Source organism: Melospiza melodia, chromosome 22, assembly GCF_035770615.1.
Source record: "Melospiza melodia melodia isolate bMelMel2 chromosome 22, bMelMel2.pri, whole genome shotgun sequence".
NCBI classification, from domain to species: Eukaryota; Metazoa; Chordata; class Aves; order Passeriformes; family Passerellidae; genus Melospiza; species Melospiza melodia.
The window spans coordinates 7978529-7997578 of NC_086215.1; the positions used below are offsets into that span (position 1 = coordinate 7978529).

At 42.9% G+C, this 19050-nt stretch overlaps 1 protein-coding gene across 1 annotated transcript; it reads left to right on the forward strand.

Annotated features, from left to right (window-relative positions):
• The first annotated feature begins 9507 nt into the window (after nt 1-9507).
• On the forward strand, nt 9508-18951 carry SET (SET nuclear proto-oncogene). Its single transcript, XM_063174352.1, has 8 exons — nt 9508-9610; nt 10773-10830; nt 11786-11928; nt 12531-12634; nt 12810-12923; nt 14203-14373; nt 14468-14614; nt 15513-18951. The coding sequence occupies exons 1-8, from the start codon at nt 9538-9540 to the stop codon at nt 15534-15536; spliced, it is 834 nt and encodes a 277-aa protein (XP_063030422.1). The 5' UTR covers nt 9508-9537; the 3' UTR covers nt 15537-18951.
• Nucleotides 18952-19050: the final 99 nt, after the last annotated feature.

Below are 19050 nucleotides of genomic sequence, written 5' to 3' on the forward strand. Positions count from 1 at the left end.
CAACTATTCAGTTCTGTTGAGGCTCCAGACAGGCGAAACAGGAGATTGTACCCGAAAATGGAGAGTCGTAACTGAGCCTTTTCCTTTCACACCTTCCCCTCCATTCCTTCCATCCCAAACAGATGCACTAAAGACAAATAAAACAACAAGCACAGATCAATCCGGCCATGAGGGAGTTCTTGGACTTGGTCTGGCAGGGAGTGGCTTGACACGGGATCGAAGCCTTTGGTGCTTGATGACTGTTCAGGGGAACAGAACTTCATAAGTATTCTTGTTATTCAGTATTCTCGTTTATTCATAGCAAACAGCCAACAAACAAAACCCTTCAGCCTACAGCAAGGGTTTGTTTCAAAGAATTGTCACTCCAGAACCCACTTGTTTCTCCAGCTTCCATAACCAGCAAGACCTAGTGCTGTTCCCTGACAGTTCCCATCCTACCCCTGCACTGCTGAACAGCTCGAGGGGACAGATGTGGTCTGCCTGAGGCCTGGGTACTGAGCTATTGCCTTTGCATTAACCAAAGGATGGAACCTGGAGTTTGAAGTGGCTTTTTGCTGACATTTTTTGCTTGTTATTTGAGTATGGATAATATCTGATCAGTTACTCCCATGTTTCTTTTTTGTTAGAAATTGATGATTTTAAAATTCACCAAATCTTGAGGGAAGTGAGGTCCCCACAACTGTCAGTGTTGAACCCATGTCCATGTACCCCACTAGCTGCTCAGTAGCTTGAGGAGGGTTCAGGTCCTTGTGTGGACTCTGTGTTACCTCAAGCTGTGTGAATCCCCCAGTTATTTCTTCTCCAGTGCCATCTGTAACAGGCTCATGCATTTTCTCTAATTTGTGACCTCCTTTTCCCTGTCCCCTCTCCTAAATGTCCCTGCAAATGCTGTGCCCTTTTTGCATTGAAAACCTATTTTTCCTTGTTAGCAGAAAACATCAGCTTGCTTCTGAAGTCCTGTTATACCAAAAGACATGATACGTTACCAAAAGAATCCATCTCCATTAAAATCATGACCTACTGTGCTTTGCAGAATTAGTTGGGGGTTCCTTATAAATATGGCTGTGGTTTCTTGCCCTGTACATGTATTGTTTATCCCCTATTCATTCCTTCATGATTAATAACAAGACAAAGATTTTAGTCAAGTGTAAGCAGCCCAGGAAGGAGCGGGGGGAAGCTCTGTGGCAGGTGGCAGCAAGTTACAGCCACAGGGGCACAAAGGCACTGCCAGCAGGGCTGGAATGGCAAGCAGAGCTGGCATGGGGCCGAGTGCCATGGATTGTCCAAAGAGGCATCTGTGAAAGGCTCAGGATCCTCAGTCCTGGCTGCCATGGTGCTCTGAGCTCAGTGGCAGCTGTGAGTCTCTGCCTTGGGCAGGGGATTGCTGCTGTCAACAAGGTGACTGGCAGTGGCTCTCTCCTTTTGGTCTCAGCAGCCTCTAGTTCCTGCCGGGTTCGTAGCAGCATGTCCAGCATCTCATCTCAGAAATGAAGGTACAATCTGCTGTGCCACTCCTCAAAGGTACCTGACCCTTTGCAGTGCTGACAGCATGAAAGAAAACAGAGATCTCTTAAATTAATCCCATATTCAGTAACCATGCATGACTAAAAATTAGTTATCTGTTCTGTACATCACTTAATCAACTCATATTGCATCTGTAGTATCTCAAACAGTTGTTGGGATTTTAACTGCTATTTTTGAAGCCAGTGGCTATATTAGAAAGTAATGTGGACAGATATTAATCCTCTAAACAGAACTGGCTCTCCTTGGCAAAAGTGTGGTTTCAAAACAGGACATTCAGAATAAGTTGTTACATTCCACTTGGTACCAGCAGAATTTGCATGGTAGTTCTGGGTGGCTCTTCAGAAATCTCTATTTATTTAATTTCAAGCATGCCACTTTTATTTCTGAGATATTATTTCTATGAACACCAAATGTTCAGTAATACATCTTAGTTTTACTGGGGTATGGATATGTAATTTAAGAGTGGAGAATGAAATAATGTTCCTACCATGTTAGCTAATGCAGCAGGAAAGACAGATTTGCAAGGACTCCTTCTACTGATATAAATTTCACCTCCATTTAGAGAGTTTGCATATTGCCAGATTAGCAAGACCAGCAAAAGCACTTAGTGTGAAAGCCACTTCTTAAATGGCAAATAAAAATATCTCATTTGATTTTTTTTTTATCCCAAGTATAACAGAGATTACAAAGAATCCTGGAACGTATTATACAAGCACAGAGAGATAACTTTACGAAGTTATGCACTGCAGAATTATCACCTTCTCAAAAGCACATGGAAGATGAAGGGAGGCAGAGTATCTTGTATAGACAAATTGGATATGTCAGTGCAAGTGTTTTAACTGCTCACAGAAAATGCCAAGTGATTTGTAATGATCACTTTCTTTTTATCGTCTCCCTTTATCTTGTAGCAGAGTGACAGTCTGGTTCTGAGAAATAAGAGTGAACCACCCATACAGCTTTTTTCTCTAACTTCTTTTTTCAGTATATATGTAGGGTTCCCAACACAAGTACTGATCCCTGTCCAGCTTGGAAAAAAAAAAAAAAAAAAAAAAAAACAAAAAAGAAAAAGGGAAAACATGACAAAACAGGGCTTAAGCAGCATGAATGTGGCTCTCTCTGGAGAAGTGTAAAAGACAATTGCACCAATTACATGCTGGTTTTGGAACTCCATGTAGCCTAAGCCTATTGAAATATATATTTGTGAGCGGGAGAGGAGGGGAAGAAGGATGCTCTGGAATGAGGCCTGGAGCTGGAATGCTGTCATAAAGGCAGCAGTAGGAGGGAGAGCTATAAACTGGCTGCAGTCCTCAAACTTAAAAAAAGGTCCGGAAACATTTAAATGCCAAATTATGTGACACCTTTCATTCCTGTTCTTTTCTTTTGTCCTTAATTTTCCATTTAATTGACTGAAACTTTTCCTATTTATGCCACCAACTGTGTAAGCTGGGCTGACTAAAGGCATTTTTATTTTTCTCTACTCTAGCCTGACAAACTGCTTATGCAACAGCTTACACCTTTAATAACACCAATAAAACTGCATCAGAACTTTTAAAAAACACAGATTTCTTAGCATCAAGGCCTGAGAGATCTTGCTGCAGTGCTGGCATGTGACAGGAGGCAATTTATAAGGAATTAACTCTGACAGTCACTTTATACAGCTGATTTTCAAAGATCTAGGCACTAAAGATGTGTTAATGAGGGTACTGAGGCTTCATAATTAATTATATTAGCATCTCTTTGTTACTCTCTACAACGGTAGTGGCTGGTTGACATTTCAATGGGAGTCTGGTGGTATTCTTTGTGATTATTATCCAGGAGTACAGTTATACCTTAGCTCCCAGAGGGAAACGTTGCATGTAAATGCTGCTGTGAATTGCAGGGGCTTTCGGAGCTCAGTAAAAGCCCTTGAAGGAGACCCCGCTGGAAACTGAATGGATGTCAGTAAAATTTCTCCAGTCTGGAGTCTCTCTTCAGATATGGACTCTCCTCCCCCTTCCTTTCCCTCCCCCCTTCCTTCCAGTGAGCTGGTCCTTCTCACAAAGCTTAAAAACAGCAACATCCAACCCTTGCTGAATGTCGAATTCCAGACCCCGAAAGGAAGGAATACTGACCTGAACAAAGCAGTGAACAAAGTAAACCTGAAAATAGGGAATATTTTCATAGGCTTGAGTTTTCAGTGCAATAAAACCAGAGCTGCCAGAAGGAGTCCCAGAAGTGGTGAGTCAGATAATAGATGTACGGCTGTGGTGGGAGGGAAATGGTCTCCACTTCGTTTTATACCACCCCACCCCCCCTTTACAAAGGCAGATGAAATTATTTTCCAGTCATACCACTGCAAAAACAAACATGGAGTTTAAAGGTTATTTCCTTTGTGTGTTTCTGAGAGACATTAGTTTTGACTCCAAAGGGGAAAGGAAGATGTTTTGTCAATGACCTCAATTTCCACTCTGAAAGTTTTTGCAGTATCACCTGAGGTGACAGAGCTGCTCTTTTGTTTGCTGATATATTCTACTTGTGTTAATTTAAAAAAAAATTACAAACCTAATTTGCTGTTTTTTCACACCAGTTGCAGTTAGAACCTTGTTATGGTTGGGCTCAGTTAAGGGCACAGTTTGACAAACACCTCTGCTAAGTTGAATTTGTGCTGTGTGTTCCTCACTCTTTCATTCCTGTCTTCAAGAGACTCTCTTGTAACATTGTTCCTGCATCTGCACCAGGGAACCAGATCAGAGTACTAGTCTGAGTTTAAAAAAAAAGGGTTGTGGGGACTATTTCTAATTGAAATCAGATTCAGATTCAATTAAACACACACAAAAAGAAAATCACTGGCACAATGCAGGAACAATGTAAAGGGGAAGAGGGGAGGAATGTGTGGTGGCGAATGCCTAAGTAGGAGCTTCTACCAAAAATTCGTTTGTCAAACCATGTCCTGAAAGACTTTACTTTCTTCCAAGCCAGAGCCACTCTTTGCTGTGTGTGCAGGTAGAACCTCACATGCAGGGATTACAGTTGCAGGACTCTCAGAGCTATTGTAATACCAAAAAATAAAAATTGTTCCTACAGATTGACACAATTAACCAAATTCTACTCACAGATCATAGTTGGCAACTCATGCAGCATTTTATGTAGCTGAAGTTGGAGACCAGTTCTGTTCCTGAGTTCCATCTCTGGCTCTAATGAGCAATAACTCTGAATGACTCTGGCATTCAGTTCACCTACCAGTAAAAGAATTACTTTCCTCACAGAGCTTTTTGCATTTAACCAGATTTTTAAAATGAGCTTTGACATTCTCAGATGAAAAGAATAATGTGCACAATGTATTATTATAACAAAAACTGTATATGACAGATTCCTACATGTTTTCCTGTCTTTTGTCTCACCTTTCCTGTCACCATACTCCTACACGGGACTCAATACACACCGTAAATGTTTGAGTAACTCAGACTAATGAATTGTAATTAATGCACTTGTTCTTTGCTGAGCAATGTTGTGTGTGTTTATTTTTATCTGATACTTTTTGGATAGAGACAGAGGTTACTCCCCCTGAGAGTTCAAATATCAATAGTGCTCTACATAACAAGGGGAGTTTTTAATGATTCCCACAAAAACTGCTGCCACTTGGTAACAAGACAACGGATGAAACACACTGAGTGTAAAATTTTTGCCTCTAGTGCTATTCCCAGGGGACCAAATCTAGAATTGATAGTCAACTTTGCCTAGGATTCAGCATGAATTTTCCTGCTGTAGGACTGAGGAGATGGTAAATAAGAGTTTTAAGAATTTGCCAGAGTTAAAATCCTGGAAAGCAAAAATTTATACATTGACTCTGTAGAAATGTTGTCTCCCTTTTAATTTCCCTATGAGTGGAAAAGATGGAGAGAATCTTCTTTGTATCTCCTTGCAGAAGCACAAGGTACAGTTTTATCTCATCCTCAACATGTCTGAAAAGCTTATGCCTCATGTTCAGAAATGTCTCTAAGGTTCCATTGACTTTCAATTTAATATTTTAAAGAGTATTTTGACTGCCTCTTTGCCTCTAGTGTCTGGGAACAAGCACAGGTGTTATGTAACCATACATCTCTTCATGGAGTACAAGCAGGTGCTCTGGTAAGTTAGAGATATGGTGTAGAAAAAATAAGTCAGGTTTAGCAATGTCTAATGGATATTTCATAAAAATAAAAACTAATACAAATACGATCACTTGATTTATTCAGTGACATATTATTAGTCACTGCCTGTTGTCTGTGTTACTGAACTGCTGTCCTGCTTCAAGGCAATTATCAGCCCCAAAATATTTTCATCCAAAGGTTTAAACTGCAACAACTGTGAGGACATGTGGAAGATTCCTCTGTCATTATCTCACCCTTCGGTTCTAACATGAATGCTTGACTGGGAAGGTCTGTGACTAGTGGAGATGAACAAACAGTTGGAGCTGGTATTTGTGTGTGCCAAGCTCTGTGTGCAGAGCTGGGGGGGCCCAGCAGCTCCTGGGGGCTGTCAGACTGATCACACACAGCAAAGCAGCCCTGTGGCTCCCAGCAAGCCCTGAAGTGCCAGTCAGGCTTTGCTATCAAGTACAAGCTTGTGTGTTCCTGAAATGTGCCTTCAACTCACAGGTGTACTCAGTAACTTGAAAGCTTTCATATGCTCTAAAAACTTGTCTTGCACTCCAAGGGGAAATCTTTGTTCTTAATACAGAGCCCGAGCCTGCAAACTCTCAGTGGAAAACCAGGCTCCCAGCATAGAGGGACAGTTGTTAAACAGTCTCAGTGATGGTAAAATGATCCTTGTTTTGTATTTCTCTACAGTAATTTCCAATGCTTTGGGATGGAAGGCTGTGAAACCATGAGTTGCTATTAATTACACTGACTTACTTGCATCATTGTATATATGCCAATTTTGCCTTGCAGAAATACTTAGGGGGAGATTCACTCTTCTTTTTTTCACACAGCACTGCATTATATTGGAGAGGATTTTAGCACATTATTCTGATTTCATTTGCTAAACTGGGGTTCAAGTTTACAATTTACAGCTGACTTGACAGACCATAAAGTACACCTGATTATCAATTATGTCTCTGTCTTGTATTAACATATCTAACCAATGAGAGAAATACTGGAGATCTGAACTTTAGAGAGCAAATACAAAATTTCCTTTACAAAGAAAGGAAACTGAGTCTGTTTAGTCAATTTTTGAGGAAAATGTGCAATTATCACTGTACATTTAAACCCTTAACAGTTATTCAAGGACTTAAACTGCCTTAGAGGTTAGCTACAGGTCATGAAAATATTAGAAAGATTTGAAGGAAGTTAACTGAGTATTTATCAATAAACCCTCTACATTTTTGGGGTTATTTTGTTACTGTTTCAGGGATATTAAATTAACATTCTTTTAATACTTACATGTATTCATATTCTTTTTATATATAATCAATATACCCTTTTTTGTTAATAATAGCTAATTTTAAGGTAGTAAAAACAGATCTTGGCAATGTTTTTTAACAGTACAGCAGTTGAAATTCATGATTACTTGGTTTTAGATACATCAGAGTATTACTACAATTGTGTACTTCAGGAATACCTGGTAATTTATAGACTAAACAAGGGGTTCTAGTAGGGAACTGACAGGTGCCACTTGTTCCTGCTTGGAATTAGCTTTCAAACTTGCCACCTGTATTTCAAATTATACACCTTCAAAGACTAGAGAATCTAGAGAAAAATCTAGAGAAAAACAATATAGTAAATTACAGATGAAAAAAGAGGAAAAAAACTACAGCAGATACAACTGCATAGTCAAGAGACCAAAACTAAACAGAAGAAAGAAAATCAAGCTGCACACATGAGTTTACCTTGTCTGAATTGAAAGATATCCATATTAATCAATCTTGAGAGATGTAGACAGAATAAAGAAAGAGTCATCTTGCTGTGATGGGCTTCAGGAAGGCCTTGAGACATCCTCCCCTTGGGGAGGACTTCATAATCTTGCATTTATAAAGTTGTGATGCTTTGCCCACCTTTTATGTCCCGTGGATACAATTGCTGTGTGTGAAATCAGAGAAGTAAGGGATGGCAGCTCCTCTCTCCTGCTGTTTGCACGGGGAAGCAGAACACAAACCCTGCAGATGCCACAGCCCTTGTGGGTGGCAGTGGAAGCGAGGACATAGCTGGTGGGAAGTGACAGCTGGGAATACAAAAGAAGAAAACAATGGGGATTTGGAAGCAACAGGTGGGAGCAGGGTTCAGAAAAGTATAGTCAGGACTTCTGAGGAGGCAGGAACTAATTTGGCCTCATTGAGTAGGTCCAGTAAAAGAACAACATGAAGAGGCAAAACAGGAAACGAGCAGGAAGACTGTGCTAATGTTGTATGGCTGGGGAAGCAAATACAGACAGAAAATTCCTACTTCATCACAACTGTACTTGTTTCTTAACCCGGCCTGTATCCTGACACTCATCTGTGAATGATATGCTGCTGATTTTGATAGAAAAGAGTGACTTGGCTATTCCTTTAAGAGCAAACACGGGTGAGCTGTAGCTGTGGAGCTGCACTGAGCCCTTCCACGACAGGTGGACAGGAAAGGGACAAAAAGGGTTATTTAAAGTCTGCCTGCTCTTGGTGCAGTGGCAGGTGTGCTGGCAGGCAGCTCTGTGACCTTCTGGAGTTGAGCTCCCCAGTAACTGAGCTGGATGTGACTGACAGGGCTCTGTGCCTTCAACACAGAATGTCCCAGGTTATTTATATGGGTTTGTTTAGTCTCGAGGAGGCTCGGGGGCACCTCATTGCTCTCACAACCACCTGAAAGGAGGGATGGGGGCCGGTCAATTCTGCCTTGCTTGCAGTGAGAGGCCTTGAGGGGAGATGGGAGATTCTGATGAGGTATTTGAGAGAGATTTTTTCCCTGCCAGGGTGGCCATGCTTTGGGATAGGTGGAGTCACCATCCCTGGAGGTATTCAGGTGTCTGGATCTGGTTCTGGGTGATGTGCTTTAGGGGTTTGGGGGTTACAGTGGTTGTATTGGGTGAACATTAGACATGATGTTCTGGAAGGTCTATTCCAACCTTGGCGATTCCATGGTTGTGCCCATGTTCCAGGTAAGGCAGGCAGCACAGGGAGACGGGGATGCCACATCCCCAGAGCGCGGCAGGTTGGAAACGCGACCTCACTGCCGGAGGGAAGCGCTGAGCCCACAACCAAGGGAACACCTCACGGAGCGGGACGGCAGCATTCTGTGCACACTTTGGGGGTCGGGGGTCCCGAAATCCATTCCTGCCCCGCGATGTCCCCCGGTCGGGGGAGGGACCGGGCCCCAGCCCGGCCGCACCAAGGGCTCGGTGCCCGCGCGGGCCGTGAGGGGACGGGGCGGACCTCACGGGCCTCGCGCCCGCCGCCATAGCGAGGGCGCGCGGGCACGTGCAGCGCGCGCATGCGCCGCCAATTCTCCTACACACACCGCGCGCGCCCCCGCCCTCCCGCGCGCGCCGTCCTCTGTGTCTCCGCGCCGCGGCCACGCCCCCCAACGCTCTCCGACCAATGAGCGCCCAGCTCGGGGCGGTCGAGGGGCGCGGCCTCTCCACGGCTGCGCACGCGGGACCTCCCCGGCGTGTGTGTGTGTGCGGAGAGCAGTGCGCCTGCGCATCGTACCGCCCGCGGCACAGCGCGCCCGGGGCGGGGGGCTCGGTGCGCACGCGCGGTGCGGCCGCCGTGGCCCGGCCGGGCGGAGGGGGGGGCCGCGCATGCGCGCCGCGTGCCCGCCCCTCGCCAGCAGCAGAGGAGGAGGTGGCGGTGGCGGCTCTGGGCGAGGGAGCGCGAGGGGAGTGAGAGGCGCCGTTGCTGCCCCGGTATCCGGCAGGACCGCGCGGAGGAGGCGGGAGCGCCCCGGCGGCGGAGGGACCTGAGTGGCGGCGGCAGCAGCAGCAGCACCAGCAGGAGGAGTCAGTGCCCGGCCCCCCCCCCGCGCAGCCCCGTTGCAGCCCCCCCCCCCTCCCTCCCGCCCTCCGCGCTCCGCAGCCACCAACATGTCGGCGCCGGCGGCCAAAGTCAGTAAGAAGGAGCTGAACTCCAACCACGATGGGGCCGACGAGACCTCAGGTGAGGCCGCGCCGGGGGCGGGACGGGAATGGCGGCAGCCGGCGCGGCCTCCGCCTCGCGCCGACCGCCATTTTCCCCCGCCGCACGGGCCGCGGCCGCGCCGGGGGCGGGCGGAGCGCGGGCCCGGCCGGGCGGATGTGCAGGCCCGGCGGCGGCGGGAGGAGGCCATGTTAGCGCCCTTTTGTCTGCGCTGCCGGCCCGGCTTCTCTCCCCGCGGGGCCGGGCGGGGGGCGCTGCGGCTCGGCGGAGCAGCGGGACCCCCCCGCCGCCCCTCCCGGAGCAGCATCCGCGGAGCCTCATTGTGCTCCGCCGCCGCCGCCATGATGCGCCGCCGCCTCCCGCGCCGGCCGCGGCCGCGTGGTGCTGCCGGGCCGCGCGGGGATGGAGCGGCGGAGACACGCGGTGCCGAGGCCGCCCGCGCCGGCCCCACGTGCGATCTCGGCTTTTAAAGGTCGGGGCTGCCCCCGGCCCCGGCGCGTTCCCCACGTGCGTCCCCCGCGCCGGGAGAGGCTGAGCTGTCCCCGAGCGCGGGCCGGGCCCGGCGGGACGCGCACCGGGCGCTGCTCCGCTCCGGCCGCTTCCCGCTGCCGCTCATTCATCTCCCGCGCGGTGGGTAAACAGCGCTCCGTAAGCCCGGCCTCGGCCAAACTTGGTCCAGGGGAAGTGCCCTTTAGAAAATTCCTGCCAACGGCGGCTTTCGCGTCTCTTTCATTTGTAACCGGATTTTTGAACGTTCTTTTCGGTTTTTGGAAGGTGATGTGTAGCCAGATAGGCTATTTCTATTGATATTCCAGCGCTCTGTAAATTACTTCGCGTTTCTTCAGATGTGTTGGTCGTAGCAACTGTGGCTTACAACTTTTTAATTAAAATTTTATTGGCTTGTAATTTAAGTTGGCTTGTAAAACAGCGTAGCGGGATGTGAGCTGTGGTTTCTAAGGGTGAACTCAGTTTAAGGGCTGTTTTATCAAACTTTGCTGCACTTCAGCTGCAGCACACCCTGTAAAGCTGGTGCTTTCAGGCCTTGTAACTCTTGCGACATTTAATAGAAATACCCAAGAACTTCTACAGTAGGTCACTGGAGAGTTTCTCAAAGAGAAACCCCAGGTGACTTGTCAGGCTTGTGAATGAAGGGATTATTGACACATTTTCATCTGTTTTTCAGAAAAAGAGCAACAGGAAGCAATTGAACACATTGATGAAGTACAGAATGAAATAGACAGGTAAACGTTATCTAACTTTTAAAATGTTTTAGCAGAAATTGAAATGTAGCTGACAAAAGTGAAAGTGTTTAGTATACAGTGAGCACTCAGTAGTGTTCACTGTCTTTGAACTCTGCCAAGATATACCTGTGTTCTGACTTGATTAGAGACATTAAAATAACAAAGAAGTGTCCTGGTTTCTTGCCTAATTGTGTATAATTAAAGAGGTAGAACTTGAGTTTAAAATTTTTAATTAATTGTGGTATTTTTGATAATAGAAGTGTATTTCACCCTGGCTTCTCAAGTTAATGTGTAAGCTGTTTGGCTAAAGTATTTCCCTGTTAGCAAGCAGAACGAAACACATGGCTGAAAAGTCAGCTTTTATTATACATTTTTATTATAATATTCATGTGCTTATGCAGTAATATGCAGAAAATATCTCTGAGGTGTTAATTTTATATGCCAAAACTCTTGGGGCTGTGGGTTCTGTGTCAGTCCCTGCCTGCATGTTCTCTCCATGCCTGGTGTCCTGCAGGGCCTGCAGGTGGCTGTTGGGGCTGTGAATGTGTGAAGCTGTTGCAGTGTGAGGGCTTTGCCATTTTACAGCAGCTCAGTTTTAAATCTTCAAATTTTACTTGCACAGGGTGCAGAATTTCTTTGCTGTGGCTTCCTTGCCTCCCTAAAAGTTTTAGGGGGGCAGGTGATAGGGCTGTGTTACCCATATGCAAGTTTATGCAGGCAAAATGTTCAAGATAAAACACTGCTTTGTGTTTAGAAGGTTCCATTCAGACCAGTGAGATTGCTTCTGGCAAGAGTGTTTTTGAACAGTTGTTACAGCTCTGAGCTTCTGGGGTTTTTGGGATACTTCATCTGCAGAATATGGCAGACTGGTCTTATCAAACTTTTAGTTAACTGCTCTGATGTGTCCTTAAATCCCAGTTCTCTCCTGTGGTTAACATGGCTCTTTCTCCTACAGACTGAATGAACAAGCCAGTGAGGAAATTTTGAAAGTAGAACAGAAATACAACAAACTCCGCCAACCATTCTTCCAGAAGAGGTCAGAATTGATCGCCAAAATCCCAAATTTCTGGGTAACAACATTTGTCAACCACCCACAAGGTACATTCTGAACAGCCCTCTTTTTTTCCTCTGTAAATTCAGTGTTTGCTTGATTGTTATGTGAGTGCCTTAAAGCTCTGATGGTCTTGTGGGGTTGTTACTAAGCATGCAACACTTTTCCTCTGTCCTAGATTTAATTTTTTAAGCTTTTTCTTTCTTGCACTGGTTGGCCAAAGGAACATCTTGTTTACTAAATACTTCAATCCTAAAATTTCTTTCTGCATTTTAAATGGCAAGTTTCCCACTTTATTCAGTTCATTGGAAACTTAGAGCAAAACGAGCAAACAAACAAAAATTGTCTCAGATTGTTTGGGTGTTTTTTACTGGGAAGTGAGCTCCTTGGGACTCCTGACAGTAAACTTTCTACAAAACAAGTTTGTAGACTGCTTAGATTGGGCAAACTACATGTATGGAAATCTGTTTGAGAGGGAAGGGTGGGTATGTGTGGGTAGGCTGTTGGCTGGTAACTTGAAAAGAAGAAGCCATGAGGAGTTGGTTTGGACAGATGTGTTGCTTTTTAGATCTTCCTGGCTGTCAGTTTCCTGTGCTTTGCCTGCCTGTTTCATGACTTTGTTAATGTGGGATTCCTCTTTCTCTCTCAGTATCTGCACTGCTGGGAGAAGAAGATGAGGAAGCACTGCATTACTTGACCAGAGTTGAGGTGACAGAATTTGAAGACATCAAATCAGGTTACAGAATAGATTTTGTAAGTACTTTAAATGGTTCATTCACTTGTGATTTTGCTGTTGTTTTTTTTAATATAATTGCATGTTGGGTTGTAGTTTATAATTTAAACCTCCACAGTTACGTATATAGTGCCAGGTTTGACTTATGTGTGTTTGCATTCTGTGAGTTCTAACTCTTTGTTTTCCACTCTGCAGTATTTTGATGAGAATCCCTACTTTGAAAATAAAGTTCTCTCCAAAGAGTTTCACCTCAATGAAAGTGGAGACCCATCTTCAAAATCGACTGAGATCAAATGGAAATCTGGAAAGGTAAGGATTGCATCTGGGAGAGCACAAGTGTGACCAAGTAAAAACATTACCAAGTGCATTAGCTTATCTCTTCCTTGGCCAGGATCTCTAGACTGTGTTTTATTGTTTACTTACAATAACTATGAAATGAAGAATTCCAAGGACAACAGGTTTAGGGGGATCAGATAGCAGTGTGTGATCTTGTTTTATATTTTCATCTATTTCTTTGACTTCATTTCCAGATGCCACATGTTTTGTAGAATTTACAGCCATACTGATGTGGGCATACCTGTCACCCAGGCAATGTTCAAGAATCATTAATTTACTGCAGTTTATTTCTGTAGAAATTCTTCAGTGTTATCCTGAAGATTTTGAACTGAGGTTTTAAAAGTAGAGCTGAGGCTTGCAGTTGAATTGCAGCTTGTTTCGTCACTCTCAGACCAAGGAAAAAATTTCATGTTTTTCATATTGAGAACTAGAACATTTCCTCTTGTATCAGAAATTGCATTCCTGTACAGACCAGTCGTGTGATCTTTGCAATACAGCACAAAATCAGTGTGAATTCTGCTTTGTTATTAAACAGTCCAGACCTGTAAATGCTGTCATTCTATCAGGAGAAGAAACACTGGAAGTGTGGTGTAACCATATGGTCAAAGAAATAATTTATTTAAGTTCAGACTTTACAAAAAGATTGTTGCAAACTTACTACAAACTTACTACGTCTTTTCTAGGGTAAAGTGATAGATACAAAACTTATATGTATTCTTGTGACCAAGTGCTTTAGCAGTTTGTGTGGGTTTTTTTTGCACTTACTACAGAGAGTGGCCTGAAGATTTCAGAGTGGGAAAAAGGCCTAGGCAGGTCTTTATATCCAAATGCTAAAAGAGCTGAGAGGTGTGGAGACTTTCTTAAATTGGCTTTGTGTAGTAGTTGCTGCAATTACAACTACTCTGAGTGGCATTCAGTCATTGTGAGACCTTGTAAGTTCAGTGTGTCATTAAATACTTGTCATTCTTGTGTTTCCCTGAGATAGGGAAATGTAAATGAAATGTGAGATTATGTGAGTTTCAGTGTTCCAGTGGAGGCCATTGAAAGAAACCAGTGGGTTTACTGTTCTCTCATGTTTATGAGAAATGCAGTATCTTCTGTCAGTTGTTTGGGCTTCAGACTTACCCGTGAAGAGGGAGGGGAAAGTGACTTCTTGGGGTTGTTTAGACAAGTGCATTTTTTACATGGTGCTTATAGGAAAAAAAAGCCATAAAAAGACAGCTTTAGGGAACCTTCTTAACTTTCTTTTCAGGACCTGACAAAACGTTCAAGCCAGACACAGAACAAAGCCAGTAGGAAGAGGCAGCATGAAGAGCCAGAAAGCTTCTTCACCTGGTTCACTGACCACTCTGATGCAGGGGCTGATGAGCTAGGAGAAGTCATCAAGGATGACATCTGGCCAAACCCTCTACAGTACTACTTGGTAGGTACAGCCCTGAGCAGGGCATTGCACCCACAGCAGCTCTGGGAAAAAGTGAATTTCATCACTGAATTGATGTTGCAAATGTGTCTTTAAGGTTCCTGATATGGATGATGAGGAAGGGGAGGGAGAGGAGGATGACGATGATGATGAAGAGGAGGAAGGATTAGAGGATATTGATGAAGAAGGAGATGAAGATGAGGGGGAGGAGGATGAAGATGATGATGAGGGAGAGGAAGGAGAGGTGAGTAATCTTGCCCTTCATGCCATTTGTGTGGTGTTTGAGAGGGATCTTGTAAGAATACCAATTGTGGCAAAGGTGAACTGGCTCTTTTCTGCACCCCAAGGTGTGAGAACTGTGACTGCATTAACTTGAGTGGTTTCAGGTAGCAGTAATTATGTTTGTGTATATGAGAGACAGTGGAAGTGTATAGTTTCAGTAAATTTGTAAGGGAAGTGCTCTAGGTGAACTAGGATGTGAATGTGACAAAATTCCTTCTTCATTACTGAGCATTCTAGCAATGCTTTACATATCAATGGCTTTTGTTGTTACATCCAGCCATCCTTCCCACTTGGTTCATTTCTGCTTATGGCCAGCCTAGCTAACACTTTCTGTTGGGCTCAGGAATTAAAACTTCGCTTTAGTAGTAAGTGGGATTTCAGGTTCAGCATCCAGGGTGTTGGGAATTAGTTTAGAATGTCTTTGTTTCTTGAAACTGGGCGTGGTGTGTCTGACTTCCAGCAGCACAAACCCCGTGCAGTGAGAGGAGAGCTGTGCTGGGCTGTGTTGTATAACCTAGAATTTGGCATGTGAAAGGTGCAGCATTTTGATTTTTATGAGTTTTAGTGAGGGAGAAAAGATGACCCCTTCATTTTCCGCAGGCTAAACTTGTGTCAGTGCTTGTAGTGATTCTAAGTCACAGTTTCTCAAACCTCTGATGTGTTTTCCTGGGACACCCAGGGCCTGAGTGGTTTCTCTGTGCTCAGTAGCTGGGCACCCAGGCCAAGTGTTACCATCCTATAGTGAGGGAAGAGATGATCACAGAGCACCATGAGTAGCACTGTAAAAAGTTCTGGTCACTGCATTTGCTATCTGAAGTTTAGTGATTAGATTTATTTATTTCTTGCTTATCTTTCAACAGGAGGATGAAGGAGAAGATGACTAATTGAACACTGATGGATTCCAAACCCCCTTTTTACCTTTTTAATTTTTCTCCAGTCCCTGGGAGCAAGTTGCTGTCTTTTTTTTCTTGTGCTCAGTCGCCTTGTTCTCTTGAGGTCTCTTTTTCTCCTCTACACCATGGTTCACGATTTCTTTTGGGGAAATATCTTGAGCAGAATACAGTGGAAAAGAATCTACCAGTTTCTGTTTCAAGTTCATTTTTATCCCTTTCTGTCTCAAAACAAAAACTTTATGAATTCAACACACCATGTTCTGTGGGAAAAAAGAAAACCTTCTGCTCCCTTCACTCTGCTGGAAGCTGAAGAGTGCTAGGCCCCTGTGTAGTAGTGCATAGAATCTAGCTTTTTTCCTTCTTTCTCTGTATATTGGGCTCAGAGATTACACTGTGTCTCTATGTGAATATGGACAGTTAGCATTTACCAACATGTATCTGTCTACTTTCTCTTGTTTAAAAAAAAAGAAAAAACGACAAAAAAATAAAAATAAAAATGGGGTTATAGAAGGTCAGCCGGGGTGGGTTTCAGAAGTTTGGGTGGGTTAAGTGGGCATTTTGACAACATGGCTTCTTCTCCTTTGGCATGTTTAATTGTGATGTTTAACAAACATCCTTGCAGTTTAAGATGACACTTTTAAAATAAAATCTTCTCTCCTAATGATGACTTTGAGCCCTGCCACTTGATGGAGAATCAGCAGAACCTGTAGGATCTTATTTGGAATTGACATTCTCTATTGTAATTTTGTTCTTGTTTATTTTTAATTTTTTTTTTTTGTTTGTTTGTTTTGGGGTTTTTTTTTGGTGGTTTTTTTTTTTTCCTTTTTTTCTTTTTGGTTTTTTTTTTTTTTTTGTTTTCACTGGAAAGGAAAGAAAGATGCTCAGTTTTAAACGTTAAAGTGTACAAGTTGCTTTGTTACAATAAAACTAAATGTGTACACAAAGGGACTGGTTGGTCTTCACTGAAAGAAACAGCTTTTATATCCTATTTAGAAATTGCTGTAGTTTCTTGGCATTTTTTGGGGGCATTTTGTCAGTATTTCTGTAGTGCAGTGCAGCCTTGTGGTTGTGTGGACTGAACCAGTTCATGTAGTTCCCACTATTTCAGTACCTGTAAAGTGTTTCCTGTGGTAGCTCCTACTGCACACTGACTCTTGAGTTCCTGTAGGGTCATGTGCTGTGTGTGAAGACACAGGTATATGTTCATGTTCTGCAAAAAGGAAAGTCACTCGATTTGTAGAATTTGTAGTAATTTGCAGTACTGTATCTCCAGTACATCAGTTTGCATGAAAATACCATGCAAGCTCAGAATAAAAAGACCAAGGGTTGGTTTTAAAATATTTGGGTGGTTTTGTAAGTCTTTTCAGTTGAAAACAAATCTTAATTGCAAGCTAATTTGGGGGCTATTTCAAAGAGCAAGATTCTTAGTAAAGTTCATGTATAAAAAGTTGCTACTTCACTGCTTTTTTTTCCTTGGTAGCAGCATGTATATGTGCTTTAGATACACTGTACTCTCATTTTAAGAGACTGCATTTGAGAAACTTGTAACAATTTCACATAAGAGGGTGTTGGAACTGGTATTCCACAAAATGTAATGGAATTTGTTTTAACATGCTTTGCTTTTGAAATATTTAAGAAAAAAATGTTCTATCAGCTCATCTGAAATTCAAACAGCTCTTTGGATGTGTAGAAAAAGACTGTCTTCTGGGAAGACTTGTTATATTCTCTGATTCCTGTTCCTCACAGAATTTGCTGTAGTCAAATTCAGCTTTTTTTGATGCTTAAGAATACACTTGGCAGAACAAGATCAATGTCTGGTTGAGACGTGCACAAATAACGTGTGAGGGAAAACATTCTGTAAGTGTGTGGTCCAGCTTGGATTCAATCCAGTTATCAGAGACAATGCAACGTCCAGTCTCATGTGATCAATGCAAAAATAAGACAACCATGTACTTTATTCCATCTCAACAAAAGCTTCTGCCCTCATCCTGCTTTGCAGAGCCAAGTACAACGTTGATCAGTAATGGTTTCTTACCATCTAGAGAGAGAAGGAACAAAACCCATGAAGTCCTATAAATTTTAGTGTTTTTTAATTTGATTCCTTTTTGTTGTAAGTTTGAAATTAGCTTCCTGTTGTGATAGAGGGTCGATGTGCTGTTTCTTGCCATGATGCCTCATTACTTAATTTTTATGTAGTCCTAATTGTAGTTCCTCAAGGAAAATTACCTTTTGCTAGTTTTGAATGCTTTAGGAAAAATATTGTGCCATTGTTGTTCCATCCCTGTTGGTTACTAGCAGAAAACTTATAAAAACTGGTTTGAAAGTAATCAAAGCTTCAGGCTCTGTAAAGTCAAATAGCAGGAACAAGAAATGAGAAGTCTGGATAATTAAATGCTACTTAAGAGATTTTTTTCTTGCGCATTCTTTAGGATTTTACAGGGTGCCAAAATACTCTTGCTACTGTACTGATAATACTGAATTTGCTGTGAAACTTGAGGGTTTACTCCTGACAATGGCTAAAGAGTAAACTGGTAAAAGAATAAACCATATTAGTTAAGTGTTAATTTAATTTTTTTTTCCTAGCATGGAAATGATTAGGGATTAACACATTTCTCTGCAATGCTCAAGAAATATTACAGCTGGCCATCGTGTGCTCTGACTGTTCACTTAATGTCTAATTTGGCTGAATATATGTAATGGGTGTCCATTTTTTGCTGGATTTATTTTATATGTGTATAAAGAGCTTTTTAAAAGACATCTACATTGGATAATAATGGGAGATTCGTTCTTATTAAATATCATTAATTCCCCACTGCTTGAGTTCCTCACATACAGTTAATCCTACCATGTGAAATTTGTCACAGGTGGTAAATGACTTCAGGTTTTTTGGTTTGAATTTCCAGGGCTAGAACATAAGGGTTGGCAGCAATTTAATAAAGCTGCTGTGCTGGGGCTATATGGCCTAACTATCTCAAAGGTTATTTTTAAATTTAATTGCTATAAAATGGAATCTTTTGTCTGTAATTTCTCGTGCCAAAGGAAACAAATACAGCTGAGTGTGTAAATACAGCCAGGAAGGTTTGGGGTTTTTAAAGAGATTATCTGTGTACTTATTCATACTTGTCAACATAGTTTCTGTCCCTGTAAACAAGCATTATCTGAATCGATTTCTCAGTAATTTATGATATTCATTTGAATCTGTAAGCTCTTTGTACCACACTAAACCAGGTGCATAAGGATAGTTCTTTGTTTATTGGATACTGTTCCTGAATTTTGAAGCCATGTTGTTTTTTGTTTTGGTTTGTTTTTTGTTTTTTTAAAGAGAATGAAATCAATGAAATAATTTCTCTGCTGTACCTTCAAGCTATCCTTCTGTTTGAAGGAATTAAAATACATTTAACTGTTACTTGATGTTACCATTTCTAAGAGTCTTTTTCAAAATAATCAAGTTTTTTAGTCCCAAACTCAAATCTTTAGTCCCAAACACCATCTTTCACGGGTGATG

Excerpts from the sequence above, each read along its gene's own strand:
- SET (XM_063174352.1), top strand. The coding sequence starts at position 9,538 with ATGTCGGCGCCGGCGGCCAAAGTCAGTAAGAAGGAGCTGAACTCCAAC. Across the intron at positions 11,929-12,530 it reads ATTTGTCAACCACCCACAAG|TATCTGCACTGCTGGGAGAA; the intron begins GTACATTCTGAA and ends TTTCTCTCTCAG. Across the intron at positions 12,635-12,809 it reads CAGGTTACAGAATAGATTTT|TATTTTGATGAGAATCCCTA; the intron begins GTAAGTACTTTA and ends TCCACTCTGCAG.